Source organism: Culex pipiens, chromosome 2 (genome assembly GCF_016801865.2).
Source record: "Culex pipiens pallens isolate TS chromosome 2, TS_CPP_V2, whole genome shotgun sequence".
Classification (NCBI taxonomy): domain Eukaryota; kingdom Metazoa; phylum Arthropoda; class Insecta; order Diptera; family Culicidae; genus Culex; species Culex pipiens.
The window spans coordinates 155,982,563-156,006,119 of NC_068938.1; the positions used below are offsets into that span (position 1 = coordinate 155,982,563).

General features: G+C 38.6%; 1 protein-coding gene and 1 long non-coding RNA gene across 4 annotated transcripts in view; one reads left to right on the forward strand and one right to left on the reverse strand.

Annotated features, from left to right (window-relative positions):
* The window catches only part of LOC120428762 (Ig-like and fibronectin type-III domain-containing protein 1), a 382,047-nt gene that overhangs the window by 53,987 nt on the left and 304,503 nt on the right, over positions 1-23,557 (forward strand). For all 3 annotated transcript variants that reach the window (XM_052707771.1, XM_039593844.2, XM_052707770.1), the window contains exon 3: positions 989-1,162. In XM_052707771.1, coding sequence (XP_052563731.1) covers positions 989-1,162 — 174 coding nt within the window. The remainder of the gene's footprint in view (positions 1-988; positions 1,163-23,557) is intronic.
* Positions 17,110-17,757, reverse strand: LOC120428764 (uncharacterized). Its single transcript, XR_005607163.2, has 2 exons — positions 17,617-17,757; positions 17,110-17,548 (listed from the first exon to the last, which is right to left on the reverse strand). It is a non-coding gene; the product is annotated as an uncharacterized LOC120428764 (long non-coding RNA).

The window sequence follows — 23,557 nt, forward strand, 5'->3', positions numbered from 1 at the left end:
CTTGTGACAAACGCCATTTTGGTCGAAAATAAGTTAATGATGGCGTTTCATTAAACTTAACAAACGCTACAAGATGCCATCACCCGATTTTTGAAATTCGTTTCCGTTTCCGGGATATCGTTGGGCACACTTGTGACATAGACCAGTTTCTCAACAAATTTTCTGTGCTATCTTGTGACACGTGCAGAGGCAAAAGCAAGCTATAAAACTGTATGGTACCAACAGATGTCACTACACATTTATGTCTAATTTTATAACACCACGTATCACAAGAGAGCACAACATTTTTGAATTGAAAATATACTACGTGTCACAAGTGTGTTCCTAAAGGGCTATTTGAATGTTGATGGAGTTTTGTATGGCGGTTGTCACAAGTGTGCCACCAATATTTTGATGGAGATTTGTATGGCGGTTGTCACAAGTGTGCCACCAATATTTTGATGGCGATTTGTATGGCGGTTGTCACAAGTGTGCCACCAATATTTTGATGGAGATTTGTATGGCGGTTGTTACAAGTGTGCCACCAATATTTTGATGGAGATTTGTATGGCGGTTGTCACAAGTGTGCCACCAATATTTTGATGGAGATTTGTATGGCGGTTGTTACAAGTGTGCCACCAATATTTTGATGGAGATTTGTATGGCGGTTGTCACAAGTGTGCCACCAATATTTTGATGGAGTTTTGTATGGCGGTTGTCACAAGTGTGCCACCAATATTTTGATGGCGATTTGTATGGCGTTTGTCACAAGATAGCACAGAAGTGACGAATTGTTGCTGAGAAGCTTTAAACGGAAAGCGAAGGAAGAGGCTGCAAAAAATTTTGTGTCGGGAAATTTTCTTTAAAAATTCAGCAGCTTTAAGAAAAAGGGCAGCCATAGAAAGAACTACGTTTCGGCTCACCTGACGCAAAATGCCATCTTCATCAGGGTTCATTAAATCTAACTGACAACTAATGGCATATCTATTTCCTTCCTCACTTCCCGCAGGAACTGGTGGCCCGTCGGTGGTCCACGAGGGTGACGACGCGCTGCTGACCTGCGTGGTGATGACCCCGTACAACAACGACACCGTCCTGTGGCGCAAGGGCCCCAACGAGATCCTGGCGGCGGGCACGAGCCGCGTTACGAGCGATAAACGCATCAGCATTCTGCACGATGATTGTGAGTACCTACCGTACCGTACTGAGGGGCATAGGGCCATTGTCATGCCGCGAGTGTCCCTCGTTTTTGGGGAGGTGTATTTGGAGATTTATACATTTTCGGCTGGGGAAACAGTTTTACTGATGGGAGTGTGTCAGGGTGGTGCTCAATTACCGTAATATGATGCTATTAAATTTCTAAAAAAATTTACTTGCATTTCCATATTGAAATATTATGTTAAAATAAACCTCTAGAATTGTGGGAAAACTTCCAAATAATATAGCCATTTTAGAAATTAACACATAAGTGATTTTTATTTAACATATAAAATTTTTGGACTGGATTTCAATAAGGTTATTGTTTTAATTAAAATAGCAATAACAATTGTATGTGTAAAGACTGTCAATACTAATTTCATATGCCATGTGTTGCATAGACGATTCCAGGATTTTAATCTTGAATTGAAAAATAAAAAGAAAAATTGAGGATTAAAAATTAAGTAATTCACAATGTTTTCGTAAATCGACTTTACCTTTGAGTAGCCTAGCTCTTTGTATTTTTCAGGCCTTTTTTAAATCTAGTTTTTTATATGGATGAAACATTGTCTATCAACTTCTAACGCCCAAATGAGCCGTTTTGCATAATTGGTTTCTTCATATTAGTCTCCATAAAATCTTGGAAGTTGTCCATACTAAAGCGCTATGAAAACGTTTTATACCACGTATCTAGAGAAAGGATCGATTTGGTATCTTCAGCAAAGTTGTAGGTTATGATCAGGCAAATTTTATTTAAATTTTTTGTCCCTCGGCTCTAGTCAGGAGCCGAAGGAAGAAGAGGACAATAAAAAAATCAAATATCAAGCCTGATTATTGAAATGTTGGAGCAAAAAGTAACGCGAAATGCTATACACATCATCGCAGTTATGCTACTACCAAAAGGGCACATTATCACTGAATTAATGGAAATGTTTTTTTTCCTAAACTTTTGCGATTTTTACCGATCTGTGGTTCCAAAGTTTAAAAATTGTTAAGAGATTAAAATGTCTTTATTTAATTAAAATACACTAATAAGCGTTAGTAAATGTTTTCTGAATAGTTTTCATCAATTTGTGTTTTCAATGAAAATTAAAATTTAAGTCTATATCTTTATCTGCCTCCCAATGTTCAGGGGATATTTTGAAGGAGGGTGGGGGACATCTCGAAATAAAATATGCAATAGCGTTAGGACTTTTAACAAAAAAAAAAAACATGAGTAAACGGGAAAAACAAAGTTTTTATATGATTTTTATCATGAAAACTCGATTTTGACTTTATCCCCTTCGTTTTTATTATTATTTAATATCATTTATTGACCAACCCGTGCCAACAGACGTTTTAATTTCCAGCAAGTTATATTTTTTTGAACACATTACTATTAACTATTTTTTTCTCACTTTTGAGCCATTTTTTATATTTTACACGGCTAGAAATCCTGTAAAAAACCCCGGTAACTCTATGTTGTCAAATTTAAAAACAAATTCATCATTTTTTTTTCGATTTCGCTGTAAATGTTTATAAAACCGACAAAATTGTTTATATAATCGGAAAAAAATATGGCAGTTTTGGAAACATTTCAATGTTTACAAATTCGACAACATATAGTTACTGGGTTTGTTTACAGGATGTTTATCCGTTACCTTGGGCTTATGAACCAAACGGCAATGGGAGCGTGACAAACTTGGTTTCTACGAATTTAAGTCAACTCTTCAATGTATTAGCTTCATCTATATCAATATTTGTAAATCTCATAATTTTCGAGAACCTCGAACAAATTCCCCAGAACTCAAAATGCTCAAAATAACACAATTTCTTGAGAGATTTCCCTGGAATTCTCTCTTTTAAAGGAATGGCACTTTTTTTTGCAACTCACTGAAAAAAAAATCACTTATTTATATCAATTTCAGAAATTTTTAAATAAAATGAAAAAAATCTAAAATGTTTGATAAACTACACCTTTTCAAAGTAACAGCTTCTTTTCATCCCTGCTATTTTATGGATTATACAAATAAAATATGACAATTATTCCAGAAAATCTACATAAATGTGACTAAAAATTCGAACCCATTATTAAAAAAAAAAAAAAATCATGGATAATTCAAGCCCGCTTTGTGATTTAGTATAGCATATTTTTCTTACTTGTTGTATTGATTCTAGTAAAGAGAGATTATCGATTTTTTGTAAGCAATGAAACAGAAAAATAAATTATTTTTTATGTTTATGTTTTATTATATTGCTATTTGAGGTGATATTATTATTGTTCTATTCGTTAAGAGCATGAGCATGGTTGACTGCCAATATGCTGCTACTCCGTTATTGACAGATCAGCTGATGTTAAATAATGAATCAACAATTATTAGTGGGTGTCAATCATAGTTCACTGTTTAACCTCTGAAGATCCCTGCTTTATTATTCAGTACCGGGGCCCTCCAAGAAGCCTTCAGTTCGTTAATCCGATAATGGAAGTAAAAGGCTCATCAAGCACATAGTTTTATTTTTATTTTTACCTGTTGACACCGCCCGAGACCGTTGAATCCACAGCATCTCCTTCAAGCATCACGGGGTATATAGTTTTTTTTTTGGGTTAGTAGGATAAGGTATTGGTTTTTTGATGCCTCCCGAGCTACGATGCCATGGGGAGGACTTTCATAACATACCCGTCGGCGACCCTTCCGAGCAACGATGCTATTGGAAGGGCTTTAAAAATCACAAAACAATTAATTAAGATTCAAAAGCACAAAAAACACCCATTACTCAACAAAAATGACACTCAAGACACGAATACTTCTGTAAGGTACGCGCGTGGCCTCGCCGCCCGATCAACGATGATAAAGGAAGGACTAATGTTATCATTGCTAGCGAGAAAAAAGGACACATAAAAACACGATCGATCTTGTCAAGTAATAGCGTTGCCCCACCGCCCGCAATCGACACACACACAATCAAGACAAAAATTCAAAACAATATTGACAGTTTTGGACTGCACACAAAAAAAAAACACTCCCGTTGCCACTATTTTGTTCTATTTGATAAGAAAGGATTAAAACTGAAAATTTAAAAGACAAAAAAGTTAGACGAAGTCACGAAGCAAACAAGGATATGTTAATATGAAGTTTATCAATAGTAGCAAATAGTTTTTGGAATTTTTAGAGGGTTTAATAAATATTCACAGAGATTTTTTATGTTTTTTTTTCTGCAAGAAATGTTGTGTTAATTTGTTGTTGATAGAGGCTGCACAAACATTTAGGTATTGCTCCAAGTCTCCTACTGTACTGTACACCACCCCTGCCAAATAAATGAGCGGGAAAACATTGCAAGTGCCATTATTTTTTGTCACGTGCCTGTCGGCGTCAGCATCAGCGAAAATGTAAGGTGTGAGGACAATTTCAGCCTTCCCCCTCCTGCCTCCCAAAGGCTATAATCGTTTCTCATTAACCCGGCAATGACGAGCAACGGTAGTTGGCACGGATACTGAACCAGGTCGTGAATGTGCTTTAGGAGATAATTTGGTTTAGTTCTTTGGAAAGAGTTCAAAATCCAGTGATTTCAACGTGTGTTTGAAATAAAGTTGCATGCACATTTAATGGAATTTTCAACTTTAAGGCAAGGAATGTAACATTCATCTGAAATATCAATAATTCCTCTACCATTTAATTAAAAATGTGCACACAAACAAACTTTGCTCTAACCGTTCGTTGGTTGGTGGAATTTTCGGGCACATCATTAAAGTCATGGTTGGCGGGAAATTCCAGCCAAATTAAACAACGCCGCCGTGAACCCTCACCTGCAGGGTTCATCCAGGTGCGAGGATGGAAAACTAGCACCCGAAGTATGCCAGGAGTTATGTTATTTGCTCATTACCATGCTCGTGAGCGTTAGAATAAAGGGAGGTGCACGGAGGGAAATTTAGGTTTTTTTTTCTTAAGTTGAATTTGTAAATTTGAAATTTTGAAAACTGAAAACTGAAATTTTGAAAACTGATTATTAAGGAAATCTTGTGTTATTTTTTCAAACTAAATCTAAATTATTTAAATTTTTTTAAGTGTGCTTTCAAAACAAATACTCCCACAGTGTTTGCACTTGAAACACTGGCAGAAATCGGCAGGCAGGGCTTTGCCAGGCTAAATTACGTTGCAAACACAATAGAAGATCACAATGTGCCCCGAAAAGGTAAACGGCTCACAATGACTTTCTTCGCCAGTTTTAATTAAAAAGTATTAAATTAGTGTCACCGGTCCATTATGAAAATGATCCTCCCCGTTGGAGGATAGCGGGAGTCTAGGGCTGCTAACGATACAAATGGAACGCGACACTTGGAAGATCGTTATCACTAGGAGGGGAAATGTTCCGGAACGGGCGATAAGGCGAGGGGGCTCTGCGATGTAATAAGTTATCAGGAGTTATTTGAGAGTTTAATTGCCTTTTTGAATGGCTAACAACATTATTCTCCTATGCTCTGAAAAACTAGATTTTGGCTGCACCTAATTTTCCGATAACGGCAATTTTAATGATTTATTCTTCAAAATCAGATCTAATTTTTTTCCAGTCCGCAAAACGACTTAAGCCGAAATGTCCCACACCAGAAAAGTACTTATTGAAGATTTGATTTTCGAGAATCAGGAATTCTTCAGTAAATTTGGATCCATAGACAACAAAGTTTGCGATGATAACCATCAACCACAACCATCTCCCTGAATGCATAAAATATATCCACCACTTCACTAAAGTGTAAACGAAAGTTAACTTATTGTTCTGACCCGTCAGACCCGTCCGTCAAGTAGCTTCAACTACCGCGCTTCTCGAGAGTGTGTTCTGCCGGGACGTTCTGTTGCATCAAGTCCTGCCCGAGGTCATAGAATATGCAAAGGGAAGCATGCAGCTTGTCAAAAGTCAGTGTGAACAGCAGAAAAAAAACACACAAACAGTTTGTTGTTGCAAGCAGCTCCAACGAGCATTAGCATTTGGACTTAATTTATGTTTGCTGTCCGTCTCAGCGCGATGATGTTTTGTCCTGACCTGTGTTAGTTATGGCGGAGAAGGACGGACAGCAAGAGTTAGTTTGTCAAGGGACTCTCTGGACACGGTGGGAATGGCTCCCAAGTAGGACACCTCTTCAAAATGTCAAGCGAACTGACATGTTGCGTGAAAAATAGTTAAAAAGAAAGTTTTTTGTTGACTTTGCTGTTTTCTGCCTACTTTCAACTGTTTGAAAGCTTGACTGCTGCAGTGTCCTAGCTGCTTGACTACTAAACTGATTGAATGCTTGACTGCTTGACGGCTTCACTGCTTAACTGCTTAACTGTTTGACTGCTTAACTGCTTGACTGCTTAACTGCTTAACTGCTTAACTGCTTAACTGCTTGACTGCCTAACTGCTTGACTACTAAACTGCTTGAATGCTTGACTGCTTGACTGCTTGACTGCCTGACTGCCTGACTGCTTGACTGCTTGACTGCTTGACTGCTTAACTGCTTGACTGCTTGACTGCCTGACTGCCTGACTGCCTGACTGCTTGACTGCTTAACTGCTTGACTGCTTGACAGCTTGGCTGTTAAAATGTCTGCCAATGATGAAGTCAAATCAAGAATCGTATTCAGCTCTGATTCAATCACCAAAAGTCAGGAATGCAAGAACCAAATCGAAAATCCGTTTTGCCGCCCAAATTTCAATTTTCCCAGCCATAATTCTATTAGTTTCTTCTGCCAGCCTGAAACGTGATTCCACACGGGTCATCCTACCAATGATACCACTACGAAGCATTTGCACTTGTCGTCGGAGATTGCTTTGCACAAGAGGTTTTACGAAATCACTTTTCCTCCACAAGCAACGCATGTGAATTCTCTGATGACTACCACCTACATCACTCTGTTCTAGAGAGGATTGCCACTGTGGCTGTGGCGCGCAGATTGCAACTTTTTCGATCCCAAAGGCATTCCAATCAGTCAACGCGCGTGAGTTTCAAGAGCTGGATGCCATCCGGCCATCGTCCTCGTCCTTGTACAAGAAGCTCCGGCAAATTCCCCTTTGGAAGAGCCTATCCAGCGCGCAACCAATCACCGAGCCAAGTGAAAAGCCCGGTTTTTTTTTATTTTTTTTTTTTTTTTTTTTTTTTTTTTTTTTTTTTTTTTTTTTTTTTTTTTAACTTATATTTATTCAGTTTTTCTTTTCCATGTACATTCATTCAGTTAAAATATTATTGAGTGTCCAATCACAATCGATGACTTTTCACCTCAATTTTAAATACTAGCCACTTTCATTTATTCATGAAATATTTAGCTTTCGCTATTCAGTGATTTCAAATGTAGGAGGTCCTACATGTACAAAAGGGAAAAGGGATACCTTAAAACTAACTTATAAACTATATAAAGAACGGATCAATGCAGCTGAAGACTGCAATGATTTTTGTCGAAATGCATCAATTATCTTATTGGACATAACATCCAAAGTGTCAACTTCGGCTAATTGATGAAGTTCACTGGTGCTGAACCAGGGAGGAAGTTTCAGAATCATTTTCAGAATTTTGTTCTGAATTCTCTGAAGTTTTTTCTTCCTGGTTAAGCAACAGCTTGTCCAGATCGGCACAGCATAAAGCATGGCAGGTCTGAAAATTTGTTTATAAATTAACAGTTTATTCTTGAGACAAAGTCTAGAATTCCTGTTTATAAGTGGATACAAACATTTAATATATTTGTTACATTTTACCTGGATACTTTCAATGTGATCCTTGTAAGTAAGGTTTTTGTCAAAAGCAAGTCCAAGATATTTCACTTGATCCTCCCACTTTAAATTTACCTCATTCATCTTTATAATGTGATGACTTTTTGGTTTAAGAAAATCAGCCCTTGGTTTGTGAGGGAAAATAATAAGTTGAGTTTTTGCAGCATTTGGAGTGATTTTCCATTCTTTCAAATAAGAATTGAAAATATCCAAGCTTTTTTGTAATCTTCTTGTGATGACACGAAGGCTTCTACCTTTGGCGGAGATGCTTGTATCATCAGCAAAAAGTGATTTCTGACATCCTGGGGGCAAATCAGGCAAGTCAGAAGTAAAAATATTGTATAAAATTGGACCCAAAATGCTTCCTTGAGGGACGCCGGCACGTACAGGTAGTTGATCAGATTTGCTGTTCTGATAACATACCTGTAGAGTACGATCCGTCAAATAATTTTGAATAATTTTCACGATATAAATCGGAAAATTAAACCTTTTTAATTTCGCAATCAAACCTTTATGCCAAACACTGTCAAATGCTTTTTCTATGTCTAGAAGAGCAGCGCCAGTAGAATAGCCCTCAGATTTGTTGCTTCGAATTAAATTTGAAACTCTCAACAACTGATGAGTAGTTGAATGCCCAAGGCGAAATCCAAACTGCTCATCAGCGAAAATTGAATTTTCATTAATGTGCGTCATCATTCTATTAAGAATTATTCTTTCGAATAATTTACTAATAGATGAAAGCAAACTAATGGGCCGATAGCTTGAAGCTTCGGCAGGATTTTTGTCCGGTTTCAAAATCGGAACTACTTTGGCATTTTTCCAACTACTGGGAAAATATGCCAAATCAAAACATTTGTTGCAAATTTTGACCAAGCTACTTAAAGTTGCTTCAGGTAATTTTTTAATTAAAATGTAAAAAATGCCATCCTCACCAGGGGCTTTCATATTTTTAAATTTTTTGATAATAGATTTTATTTCATTCAGATCCGTATTAAAAACATCATCTGATGAAAACTCTTGTTCAACAATATTCTGAAATTCTATTGAAATTTGATCTTCAATAGGACTCAAAACATTTAAGTTGAAATTATGAGCACTCTCAAACTGCTGAGCAAGTTTTTGAGCTTTCTCCCCATTAGTTAATAGAATATTATCGCCATCTTTTAAAGAAGGGATTGGTTTTTGAGGTTTCTTAAGAACCTTTGAAAGTTTCCAAAAAGGTTTGGAATAAGGTTTAATTTGTTCGACATCTCTTGCGAACTTTTCATTTCGCAGGAGAGTGAATCTGTGGTCAATAACCTTTTGCAAATCTTTTTGAATTCGCTTCAGTGCAGGATCACGAGAACGTTGATACTGTCTTCGGCGAACATTTTTCAGACGAATCAGAAGCTGAAGATCGTCATCAATAATGGGAGAATCAAATTTGACTTGGACTTTAGGAATAGCAATATTCCTTGCATCCAAAATTGCATTAGTTAAAGATTCCAAGGCTGAATCAATATCAGCTTTGGTTTCTAAAGCAAAATCATGATTTAAATTATTCTCAATATGATGCTGATACCTGTCCCAATTAGCTTTGTGATAATTAAACACAGAACTATTGGGTCTGGTAACTGCTTCATGAGAAAGTGAAAAAGTTACTGGAAGGTGATCAGAATCAAAATCAGCATGAGTCACTAAAGGACCACAATACTGACTTTGATTTGTCAAAACCAAATCAATTGTTGATGGATTTCTAACAGAAGAAAAGCAAGTTGGCCCATTCGGGTATAAAACCGAATAAAGACCAGAAGTGCAATCTCTGAATAGAATTTTACCATTGGAATTTACTTTTGAATTATTCCAAGATTGGTGTTTGGCATTAAAATCACCGATGATCAAAAATCGAGATCTATGCCGAGTAAGTTTATTCAAATCCCCTTTGAAATAATTTTTATTTTCCTCAGTGCATTGGAAAGGCAAATATGCAGCTGCAATCATAATTTTCCCAAAAGAAGTTTCAAGTTCAATGCCCAAACTTTCAATAACTTTTAACTTAAAGTCACGTAAAGTGCTATAAGTCATACTACGGTGGACTATTGCAACTCCACCGCCATTTCGATTCATTCTGTTATTGGTTATAACTTTATAATCTGGATCACTTTTCAAATAAGTGCCAGTTTTTAAAAATGTTTCGGTTATAACAGCAACATGCACGTTATGAACTCGTAAAAAGTTGAAAAATTCATTTTCTTTCGCTTTTAAAGAGCGAGCATTAAAATTCATAATATTGATGGAATTACTTAGATCCATGATTAAACTTCAGGGTAAGAACAACATCATTCGCAAATTTTAATCCAATCTGGATAGCTTCCATCATGGATGTAGCATTACTCATTGTTTGAATCAAACCAAACAGTGAGTTTTGCAAAAAAGTCATTTTTTCAAACGTAACATCGCCGAGATCAGAAGATCCCAAAGCGTTGCCAGCAGAAAAATTTTCAAATGAAATTTGAGGTACCTGCCCAATTTGAAGATTGGTAGAGGATTTAAAATTCGTGGATGAACCCGAACCCGAAACGACGTTGGCATAAGAAATACCATTAGTGTTACCTAACTTTTCCATGGTAGGGGTATTGTTCGAGTGAGACAGCACGAACGTTTGATTTAAAGATGCAGGTACAACCTGACTTTGAGAAAATTTCGGTTTGGTTTTCGGCTGATGCTTAGCACGAGAATCCAAAACCTTTTTTCTGATGGGGCAATCCCAGAAATTTGATTTGTGATTTCCACCACAATTTGCACATTTAAATTGGGTGACTTCTTTCACGGGACAATTGTCCTTGTCGTGAGAAGAATCCCCGCAAACCATGCATTTTGGAACCATGGCGCAATGATCAGTACCGTGACCGAATGCCTGGCAACGCCGGCACTGGGTCAGATTCTGGCCATTACCGCCATGTTTCTTAAAATGCTCCCACTTTACCCGTACATGGAACAAAAACTGTACTTTGTCCAAAAGTTTCAAATTGTTGATTTCATTTCTGTTGAAATGAATCAGATAAAATTGTGAAGTCAAACCAAAGCGAGAAATATTCCCGTTTGATTTTTTCTTCATTGGTATTACTTGGGATGGGGCAAAGCCAAGCAACACCTTAAGTTCGTTTTTGATCTCATCCACCGACAAGTCGTTGGAGAGACCTTTCAGGACCGCCTTGAATGGACGAGCATTCTTGGTCTCATACGTGTAGAAATTGTGTTTGTGGTTTTTCAAATAACCAACAAAAGTTTGGTGATCTTGTAAAGATTCCGTCAACAAGCGACATTCTCCTCTTCGGCCAAGCTGAAACGAAACTTTTAAATTGCAAGTTTCCTTGCAATTCTTCAGTTGCGTTCGAAAGCTGGCCAAATCGGAGACGGAAGTCACTACAATTGGCGGAGCCTTTACTCGTTTCTCGACGGCAGAAGGCACAGTACGAGGAGAAGGATCCTTGTTAACAGTTTCGGATAAAACACCGAAACTGTTTGTCAATGGAATTGGAGGATTGACCTCACTTTCAGAATCAGAATCAGACCTCAGAAGAGGCTGTTTTCTTTTTCTGTTTCCGTTAGCCGGTTTAGCGTTCAAACGCTTCACCGACGTAACGATCAAATCTTCAGAAGATTTGCGTTTACCTTTGTTTTGACGCATTTTGCAAGCAAAGTTCTCTTAAAAAGATGGCTTCGTTTGTAAAATACAACAAAATTTCAGGTGGGGTTAGTCTTGAAAAGACTGTTTAGAATTTTGGAAAGTAACTCAGGTAGTCTTTAAAAAGACTGTGAATTTTGTTTGAAATAACTCTGAGCTTAGGTAGTAAAAAATACCGCAGCTCTAGTGTCCGTTCACCACGAAGGTTCACAAGACACTGTGAAAAGCCCGGTCTTCGGTGCCGATGTGCTGCGGATGAAAATGGAAAACAAACAATCTTGTTTCCACTGTGCTGCATTTAATCCTTGCACTGTGACTGTTGGCTGGTGTGGTGGGCTCGATGATACGTCGTCGCCACACACGTGTACACACAATGTGTACACAGTTGCGAACGTGTTAAAGTGTGGGGTGAGATGGACATCACGAAAATTCTTGGTCTAAATTCTCAACTTTGACTGCTTCCTGCTTACTGCCTTTTCCTTTATGCTTTGTGAGTTCTTTTTTGCTACTTCTGCATTCTAGTTACTGCTTTCCACATTATGATATCTGCTTTTACTATCGGACTCCTGATGTTCGCCATATTTCTCTATATACTGCCTACTACCATATCCTGACTTATGTCTACTGCTATCAGCGTTCTGCCTTACAACTTCTGCCTCTTGTCTTTTTTCATGAGCTTTTTGTCTTCTGCTTTCTATTTTCTATCTTGTGTTAATTGATGTTTGAAAAACGATGTATTATAAATTCATTCTGCTTTCTACCTTCTGCTTTATGCCTCTTACATTCTGCTTCCTGCTTTCGGATTTCTGCCTTTCACTTTCTAAAAGTTTCATTCTACCTTCTGCTTTTTGCCAATTACATTCTGCTTTCTGATGTCTGCCTTTAACTTTAAGTCTTCTGCTTCCTGTAATTCTGCCACCTACTGCTATCTGACATCTGCTGTCAGCTTTCTGCCTTCTGTCTTCTACTTTCTGCCTCTTATCTTTTATCATGAGCTTTTTGTCTTCTTCTTGTTGACTTCTAGCTTCTGTTGACTGAAAAAAGATTCATAATCAGTTTTGATTCAACTACTAAAAGTTTCATCCCAAGTAACATTTTTTGTTGCGGATCCTTAAATGCAACTATTTCGTAACTCCCAAAATGTGCTATCACAACATAGTTAGAACACTCGTGGTGCCCTAAAAAGCGCACGAAAATTTTGTGTTGGCAACATTTAGCCGTTTGTTTCAACTTTGTTACGACGAAGTTTCAGAAACAATTTGTTTGTCTAAATATGTCGGTAAAGTAGTTTGTTGTGTTGCCATGATGTTGCCATTATGTTGTCGTTTAATTTGCGCGAAACAAAAAAAAAATCTATTTGAACAAAAAAACTGAAGTACCCCTTGTCGGGATTCTGGACTGGTATCTTCAGATCTTCACACCTTGTCTCTACCACTGAGCCACGGATGAATTGATGAAAGGGCAAATGGTTGGGCTGAACTGTATCTAAGGATTTTTGATTTCAATATTATTCTTAGCACACAAATCGGGCTAAGTCACATGTTGCAACAATGGAACCAATAAGTTTTCAATATGTTTCGATTACAAAACGAAATGGATTGTTACAAAGTTGTTTTCAATTCGAAACGTTTGCAACATTGCAACGTATTGTTGCTAAAATGTTATTTTTATGTTTCTACAGCAAAACAAAACAAAAACTGGACTTAGTCAAATTTATCATGTTGCCAAATGCTACTTGGGATTCTACCTTCTGCTTTCTGCCTACTACATTCTGCTTTCTGATGTCTGCCTTTCACTTTAAGTCTTCTGTTTTCTGTCATTCTGCCTACTGCTGTCTGACATCTGCTGTCAGCTTTCCGCACTCTGTCTTCTGTCTTCTGCTTTCTGCTTTCTGCTGTCTGCCTTCTGCTTCTTATCTTTTATCTGCTTGCTGCCTTCTGCCTTTTATCTTTTATTATGAGCTGTTTGTTATCTGCTTGATGACTTCTATCTTCTGTTGACTGAAAAAAGATTCATAATCAGTTTTGATTCAACTACTAAAAGTTTCATTCTGCCTTCTGCTTTTGCCTCTACTATTCTGCTACCTGCTTTCTGATTTCTGCCATTCACTTTCAGCCTATTGCTTTTTGCCATCTGCCTTCTGCTTTCTGACTGCCAACTGCATGGTGACTGCTTAACCCCCCATTCCTGACAACCCCCACTAAAAGACGATGTGCGTGGGGCTTAAAATTGTGACTATATGGAGCTCATCATCGGCGACTGACAGCTGCTGCTGCGGCAGTGGTTGTTGTTGTTGCTTTGCTTCTTCTGCCAACTGCAACAAACTGCGTGCAGCTGATATCTTCCGATGAGTTATACGACACGCTGCAAGAAGCGAACGAGGACGAGAAGTTCATCACATTTTGCTGATGGGTTTTTGGGTTTGACGATATGTTTGTTTGGAAATTGTGTACGTGTGTGTGCGGGAGGAGAAAGTTCAAGCATTCTGCTGGTCGGAAAAGCGAGCGAGTGAAAAGCTTTCTGTGAACGATGAAAAACGGTTCGTTTGACAGTATTTGGGAAAGTGGCGGAAGTTTGCATGCCGTTGGTAAACATACTTCGAATCATTGCTCGTTAAATGGAGTAAATTTGCTTTCCCAAAATCAATACCAGTTCAGATAAAATTCTTAAATTCAAAAACTCTACTCAAGGGACAATTTTCCCCTAAAAACCAGCAACACTGTTTGATGTTGCCAAGTGCCACAATTAGTGTGTTTAAACAACTTTATGCATTGTTGCTCTGACACCAAACGGCAACACGCGTCTTTTAAAGTGAGTCCCTTTGAAATCCACGACCAACGGACCAGCCCACTTCCAAGAACTCTTTTTGAATTCCCAGGACTCCAGGCTGCGCAAAACGTCTTTCTTTTGGGCGACGGAAGAGGCGCACAGGAAAAGGGTTGTTAGAGAGTTTTTTTTTGCCCTTCTTACCTTCCAGCTCTGCCAGGACAACATCGACAAGTGAGATGTAGCGTTTTAGTAGTTTGTTCTTTTGTGGGAGGTGAGGTCAACTTGAAATCTGAACGCCAAAAGAGTTGGAGGATTTGACTTCCACTTTTGAAGTTAAAAGATTTAATTCAGGTTCTTTTCTGTTATTGGACTCCTATGAACTCTTATGATTTCTTGGAGTTTATTTGCTGCTGACTGGCTTCTTATGTCTTTTTTTAACCTTCTGCTCTTTACTTTCCAAATCTTTCTAACAACCCTTCTGCATTCTAATTAGCATCAGCTGTCTACCTTCTGCCTACCTTACTACCTTAAACACTTATGGTCTGTTTGAGTTTGCTTTCCACTGACTGCTTTCTGTTTCTTTCTATGAAAAGTGGTTACAAACCTTCTGCTTTTTACTTTCCAATTCCTGCCCACACCTTACTGCCTTCCAATTACTGCTTTTTGATTGTTTCTGTTTTAACTTGCTACATTCTCTGTTCTAAATTTTAATCACTGTATACAGCTTACTGCTTTCTACCTCCTGTCTACTGCCTTTAGCATTCTGGCTTCTGCCTTAAGCTTTAGTTATATTATTTCGTTTTTTTTTTTTTTTGTTTATTTATGTTTTAACCTTCTGATCTTGTGTTTGCTATTTACTGCTTTTTTGTTTTAAGCTTGTCTCTGTTTTATCTTGCTGAGTTTTCTAAATTCTGCCCACTGCCTACAGCTTACTGCATTCTACCTTCTGCCTATTGCCTTACTATTCTGGTCTCTGTCTTAAACCCTCTGTATTTAGTTTTCTACCTTCTTTTTCTGAGTTCTTTTCTGTTTTCATCCTTTTGTCTTATGCCTGCAACCTGTTGTCTGCCTTCGGTCACAACTTTCTGTCATTTCAACATTCTTCCTTCCGACAACTGTTTTTTGTCCTATTCTTTTAGAAATTCATGAAGTTAAAAGCTAGGAACCAGAAGACAGTTGGGAGATGGTCAAATGCAGAATACAGGAGAGAGAATGTAGTGGGTTAAACTCAAAGGTTAGAAACCTAAAAAGATTGCAAATAAAAGCAGAAGACAAATTGCTGAAGAAAATTAGCAGAGTGTAAAAGGCAGAAACAGAAAGCAAAAGGCAGATGGTACAAGGCAGAAGGCAACTGGCAGAGGTTAGAAAAACAAAAGGTATAAGGCAATAGGTGAACAAAACAAACGAAAGAAGTAAGAAAACATATGGCAGTTGGTAGAGAGTAGAAAACAGAAGACAGAAGACAGAATGTAGTTGGCAGAAGGATAGAAGACAGTTGAAGACAAACATCAGAGAACAGATCGTAGAAAGAATAAGAGAAAAACAGAAGGTTAGAAGACAAATAAGGGCAGGAGGCAAAAGGCAGAAGACAAACGGCAGAAAGCAGAAGGTATAAGGTATTAAGTGCTAGGTATTAGACAGAATGTAGATGGCAGAACGTAGAAGACAGAAGGTAGAAGGCAGTAGGTAAACATTAGAGGAACGCACCAGGCACAAGGGAGAAGATGGAAGGCTAAAAATCAAAAGGCTGGAGACAGAATGTAGTAGTTAGATGGCAGAAGGTAGAAGCCAGAAAGCAGAAGACAAACATAAGAGAACAGATCGTAGAAAGCACCAGAGATAAAACAGAAAGTTTGAAGACAAAAAATGCTGAAGACAACGGGCTGAGTGCAAAAAGCAGAAGACAAATTACCGAACACAGAAGGTTAAAAGCATAAGGCAAAAAGCAGAAGGCGAAAAGTAGAAGGCGAAAAGCAGAAGACACAAGACAGAAGGCACAAGGCAGAAGATAGAAGGCAGTAGGCAAACATCAGAGGACAGAACGCACAAAGCACAAGGGAGAAGAGGAAGGCAAAAAACAAAAGGGTGAAATTAGAAATAGAAGGCAGCTGGTAGATGGTTGGAAGCAGAAAGCAAAATACAGAATTTAGTAGGTAGATGACAAAAATTAAAAACCAAAAAGCAGTGTGCAAACATCAGAGGACAGAACACAGAAAGCAGGTAAACGGAAGGTTACAAGACAAAATAAGCTGAAAGTAAAATACCGAATAAAAATACAAGAGGACAATAGACCAAAGGCCAAAGGCAGAAGACAAATGGAAAAGCAGAGGGCAGAAAGCAGGTGCCATAAAGCAGACGGGAGACAGCAATAGGCAGTAAACAGAAGGCAAAAGACAGAAAGCAAAAAATATTAGGTATTAGGCAGAAGGTAAGAGGCAGTAAACAAATATAAGAGGAAAAAAGGCACAGAACACAAAGGAGAAGTGGAAAGCACAAAAATAAAAGGCTGAAAGCAGAAGATGAAGAGTCCTGGGCAGAAACTAGAATTAAAATAGAAGGCAGAAAGCAGAAGATAGAAAGACAATATGCTGATGGCAAATGGTAGAAGGAAGAAAGCTATAGACAGTACAACGAAAACACTGAAAGGGAAGATGAAAGGTAACAGAAAAAAAGCTGATGACCTAGGTAAAAGGCAGATAGAAGGTAGAGGGCAGAAGATAGAAAGCAAAAAAGCAGATGACGGAAGACACACAGAAGCCATTATATAGACCATAAAGGATATTTCTGATTTCTTCAACTTTTGCTTGTTAGTCATTGTCCAATTTCACCCCGCACCAAGCCTTACGCGACAAGGACACACTGTCGCACTGAAGCCGGAACATGCATCGTCGTACAATGCCGACGGCGGCGGTCGCTGAGACTTGGATCGTTATAACAAGAGGGCACTTTTCTAGCAGCAGCAGCAACCCACGTTCCCTTCTCTCGAGCACTTCCAGCTGTTTTCCGTTGCACTCGAGTACGAAAGCTGCAAATTTGGTCCAGAAGCTTTTTTTCTCTCCACTGCTGCTGATGGCAAACACACACCTTCCCGGGCAAAGGCAGTAATTAGCGTTCTTTTGTGAAACATTTTTTCTTGCCTTTTAGGAGCGTTTTTTTGTACTCTTTGGTTAAACCGGGGCCTGTTGTGTGTACCTCTTTAATCATTGTTCCGGTAAATGTTCTGAGAAAGTCCGGGAGGAAAAAGCTACAACAATGATTTGGCTCGTTTTTTCTGCGGCTCGTACTCACTATCGTTGCAAAGCTCGCGTTGCAAAACTAACCCCGCCGGGCGTTGGACGGACGTGGGTTGAACATTTCAAAGGACCTGCTGCAAAAGAGCCGGCTTTTTGACGAGCAGTTCCTGGAAGAGAGCTGGTCCAGGTTGCGAAGAGTGCCTTTTAACAAGGTGGTTGGATTTGGGATTGTTTGATGGCTTTATGGCAGATTTCCTTTGAGTTTGCTGAAATGGTCAGCTTTGATACAAATCCTTTGAGTAACCAACTCCTGTGTCGTATTCTACGTTGAAACGCGAGGAGAAGTTGCCTTGCTTTAACTATTGAGGTTGCAACGTAGTATTTACAAAAATGCATCTGAACAGGTTTTGCTTTAAATTGTTCTTAAGTTTGTCTTAATATGGTGGAAAATATATGCCAGCTTTATATTTATCATTATTGCAGCTTTAAAAACGTACTCTGAACAAATTATGTTCCTACCCACGTGCTTAGTACCCACTTAATTTCTGTTTAAAGGGAGGACGAGTGCTTCTACCAGCAGGTTAAATTACATCCGAGCAACATTCCAAGCATCTAATAAACATTTTTATGAGCTTGTTACCCATCCCAGCATACACGTGGCCCATAATTTGCCCTCCCTCGTGCGATCATCAAGTCAAAGTCCCACCAAAACAACCCCTTTTTCCCCACCGTTGTGTCTGTGTGTACTGATTGTAATCCAAAGCTGAACTCCGGCTAGGGACGATTAGGAAGAGGCTGGCAAGCTGGCGGTTCCGGCGCTTTGTCCCTGGGAATAAATTACACGCTAGATAAACGAAGTCGGCAGACTGCTTCTCCGAATGACCAGGAGCTGGATGGGAAAATACGAATGGTCACGGTTGACTTCGCGAAGATCTGGCGGAAATGGCTTAATGAAAGCTGATTGTTTGGAGCAAATCGGACCGGACGCTGATTCGCGGTCGTCCTGTCCCGGGGCCGCCCGTGATTGCTCGGGAATCAATCTGAGGGAAAAGAAAACATTGCGCTGATTTCCTGCACCAATCAAGTCAATAGGAGGGAGAGATTGGATGTGGAACAAAAATCATTTGTTAGCTGAGGATAAGCAGTTGTTTGCTTTATTAATTGGAAAAATGGCTTGTAACCAGGCTTGCCACAAATACAGATTTTTCAGCACAGGCCCGAAGCACAAACGATTTTTTTTTTTTAGAGTTAAAATAAATTTGAGCAGTTTTTGTTAAATTGGCCAAAAAGATAAACATTGTGAGCATTTTTTGGCATGTTCAGTTTTTGGTAAGAATATTATTCTTTAAAGTTAGACTCGATTGAGTGTTTGGTATGTGCCAAAAAAATCTGGATTTGTGGCAAGCCTGCTTGTAACAATAGTGAGCAGAACAAAGTAGACTACTAGATCACTAATCAGGTTAGCCTAGGAAATTGAAAAAAACTTTTAAAAATCAATCTTCTCTTTCTCCATCAATAAACTCATTTGGTTCAATTACCAACAAAAGCGCCCCAATCACTCTTTCCACCTGCTGCCCCAAAATTGAACATCTTCAGTACGGTGTTCAATTCCCACCTGGGGAGAACCCTCAATCAGCCAGAACAGAATCCGTCCCACACATCTGCTGTCAACCACTCGTCCAAATCCCCCACCACCTGCACCTCCCCGATTAGCTACAGTTTACCCGTATCGATAACGGATGTGACGACGAACCCAACCTTGGTATCACCATCAGCGTCCTCATCATCACTCACGTGAGGTCGTCTTCCACACTTGTAGGGATACCAAAGAGTCAACGGTGGTCTTCCCCTAGAAGGATAGAGCAGGAAGTACGTGATTGACACTTTTTGAAAAACGGTGATTGCCGGTACCACCGTCACACATACACATAAACGTGTGTCGTGCGTGGGTGGGCAACATCATCGATTGCACTTTACTACAAACCCTCCTCCTCCCAGGAAACTACTTACTTGTATCTATTTTTGCAAATCATCACCTTTTCGAGTGAGCGATTCTTGGGAATGGGACGAACCTGACTTCGGGAGGAAAGTAGTAGGGTGTTCCAAATGTATGTTGCAAATGAGTGATAGAAAAAAACTATCATTTCGTCGCCATCGTGCTAACTTGTCGTACGTGAGCAACTCTCTACGAAATCGGCCGATTTTGACCATTTTTATTTTTTGTATTTTTTGATTTGACTCAAACTTTGTGGGGCCTTCCCTATGACCAAATAAGCTATTTTGCGTCATTGGTTCACCCATACAAGTCTCCATACAATTTTGGCAGCTGTCCATACAAAAATGGTATGTAAATATTCAAACAGCTGTAACTTTTGAGTGAATTTTCTGATCAATTTGGTGTCTTGGGCAAAGTTGTAGGTATTGTTGAGGACTCTTGAGAAAAAAATAGGTACACGGAAAAAAAAAATTGCAGATTTTTTTATCAACTTTTGTTTTACTAAAACTCAATTTCCCAAAATACGTATTTTTTGATTTTCGAGATTTTTTGATATGTTTTAGGGGACAAAAATCCGCAACTTTTGAGCCATAGAGAAACATGGTCAAAAAATCTGCCGCCAAGTTATGATTTTTTGAAAAAATTGTGATTTTTGGAAAAAATCGAAGTTTCATGCAAAAACAAGTTTGACATTATTTTTTAATGTAAAATTGAATTTGCAATCGAAAAGTACTTTACAGATTTTTTGATTAAGGGCTCCGTTTTCAACATATAGCCACCGAAAGTTTGATTTTAGCGAAATATTTGCAGTTTTTCAATTTTTAAAAATAGTGACCATGAGTGACCATTTCTAAAAATATTTTTTTTGAAAAGTTCAGAAAATTTGCTATAAAATTGTCTAAGAGACATTGAAGATTGGACCTCTGGTTGCTGAGATACAGCTGCTTAAAGAAAAAGAAACACGAAAATTGAAGTTTTCTAAGTCTCACCCAAACAGCCCACCATTTACTAATGACGATATCTCAGCAATTAATGGTCGGATTTTCAATGATAACACATGAAACATTCGTGAAATTTTCCGATCTTTTCGAAAACAATATTTTGAAATTTTTTAAATCTAGACTAGCATTTTAAATGGGCGTAATATTCAATATTTGGCCCTTTTAAAATGTTAGTCTTGATTTAAAAATTTTCAAAATATTTTTTCGAAAAGATCGGAAAATTTCACGAATGTTTCATGTATTAACATTGAAAATCGGACCATTAATTGCTGAGATATCGCCATTAGAAAATGGTGGGCTGTTTGGGTGAGACTTAGAAAACTTCAATTTTCGTGTTTCTTTTTCTTTAAGCCGCTGTATCTCAGCAACCAGAGGTCCAATCTTCAATGTCTCTTAGACAATTTTATAGCAAATTTTCTGAACTTTCCAAAAAAAATATTTTAAGAAATGGTCACTCATGGTCACTATTTTTAAAAATTGAAAAACTGCAAATATTTCGCTAAAATCAAACTTTCGGTGGCTATATCTTGAAAACGGAGCCCTTTATCAAAAAATCTGTAAAGTACTTTTCGATTGCAAATTCAATTTTGCATTAAAAAATAATGTCAAACTTGTTTTTGCATAAAACTTCGATTTTTTTTCCAAAAATCACATTTTTTTCAAAAAATCATAACTCGGCGGCAGATTTTTTGACCATGTTTCTCTATGGCTCAAAAGTTGCGGATTTTTGTCCCCTAAAACATATCAAAAAATCTCGAAAATCAAAAAATACGTATTTTGGGAAATTGAGTTTTAGTGAAAAAAAAGTTCTTAAAAAAATCTGCAATTTTTTTTTCCGTGTGCCTATTTTTTTCTCAAAAGCAGAGTTCGGAAACTCACTCACGAGTTCCTCAACCATGAGGAAAAACTAAGTTACCTGCGAGTAAATTACTCATCACTCTCGGTGAGTGTGAGGGTCTTCCTCATTTACTCACAAAGAGGGCTTTGAGCGCTCATGAGGGCTATTTTAGAAAACAAATTTTGAGATGTCAAACTCTACATCGGGGATTATCTTGTTAACTCAACAGCGAGAAAGTAGTCCTGATGGTAGAGGCGCAGTGCTATCAATTAGAAGTATTTTTTTTATCACAGTGGTTCAAATCCTGATTTTTGACTGTTTTTTTTCAGCGAGTTTAATTTTTTTAATCACAAAGTTTGTTGTCAGCTTCCAGCAGTCCTACCGACGGATAGGTCGGAAGTTGTTTAGACGGGGGATGCCTCTGCGGGTGAATTTTAACAGCTTTACCAGCAGTGGAAGGCCGTGTAGCTGAGGTAAGTGGCCACTCCCGGTCGTCGACAGTTGTACAAATGTGTTTTGGTTCAGAATCGAAACACGCCGAAGAAGTTGCTGTAGCTGCCGGTGACTTTGGCTTGGAGGTTCACTGAAAACTAAAAAAGGCCGATCCAGTGCTTTGGACAGCTTTAGGCTAGGGCCACCGGCGGCCGCTGAGGCTCCACTCCTGGTTCTTAGGCAAGACATATTGGTAGAACTGTCAGCGACCGAGAGTGGCCACAGTTGCACAGCTGTCGAAGGGAGTGACCATTACCCACAGCATTACGGCCATCTTCTTTTGGTATGGCTGCCAACATCCACCCGCAGAAGCTGCCCCCGTCTGTGGCCTCCGATTTATCCTGCGATATTTCAATCCACAACGGATTCGACCGGTCACCAATCTTAAAATTATGAAAATAATTGCCCATCCGCTGGACTTTGACAATCCAAGGTTTCTTTTAAAGCAATGAAAAAAAAAAAAATACCAGACAGACAAAAAATATATTGATACCACATTAATACCAACACAGAACCTTCGGATTTATAGACATTGACGCTACCTCGAATGTACAACCGATTGATAAAGACGCTTGATTTTGGATTGATGTTGTCAATGATTTTGTAAATAACAAATTGTTGGAAACGGCCTACTCACACCCTCATTTTACTCAAATATGAGTAAATTTACTCAGCCCTCACACTCACGGTGAGTATCGAGAGTGTTTGCTGTGAAGAAGCCTACTCGATTTGTGAGTGTGAGTGGTTTTCCGAACTCTGCTCAAAAGTCCTCAACAGTACCTACAACTTTGCCGAAGACACCAAATTGATCAGAAAGTTCACTCAAAAGTTACAGCTGTTTGAATATTTACATACCATTTTTGTATGGACAGCTGCCAAAATTGTATGGAGACTTGTATGGGTGAACCAATGACACAAAATAGCATATTTGGTCATAGGGAAGGCCCCCACAAAGTTTGAGCCAAATCAAAAAATACAAATAAAATCCATTTCCGGTTTTGGTAGAGAATTGCTCACGTGCATTTTGGACCAAATTGAGTTAAGAACGCCATTTTGTGCAGCTCACAATGCCTCACCTTTTGACCTTCACAGATCCCCAAAATTCGATTTCAATCCTGAGATATTCAATGAAGACCAAAAAAGCTCCGAAAATTTTTGTCACTTTTCATATGAAAGTAGTTTCAATCTTGTCGTGCTATCTTGCCACTCCCTGAAAATTGATGTAAGTGCGACAAAGGGCAAAGGGCAAAGGGATTTCAGGTCAGGATGCGTTTGACGCACGTGCAAGTGAGACTACCGTAAACATTTGTAATTATAACTCGGGACTCCGGCAACCAAATACAACCAAACTTCGGGGCATTGCACAGAATGGTCAGCCAAACAAAACGTGTTTGTTATTGTTTACAATGCCTGCTCTTGGTTTTGTTTATTCAAGGTCAAACATTAAAACGCGTTTTTCTCGGAACGTCGAAATGGCGGGTGCGACATGATAGCACGACGACGTCGATTTGATGATTCCTGCACCAAACTATCAGGGGGTATAGCGACTGTTACTATAGCTTGTGAGTTCCCTTCTTTTATCCCGTGATTAAGAGCAAACTCTTTTTATCTCTCCTTCTCTTTGCCTCGCTCACGCAAGCTCGCCGAAGATTCTTTTGTTTTCTCAGCA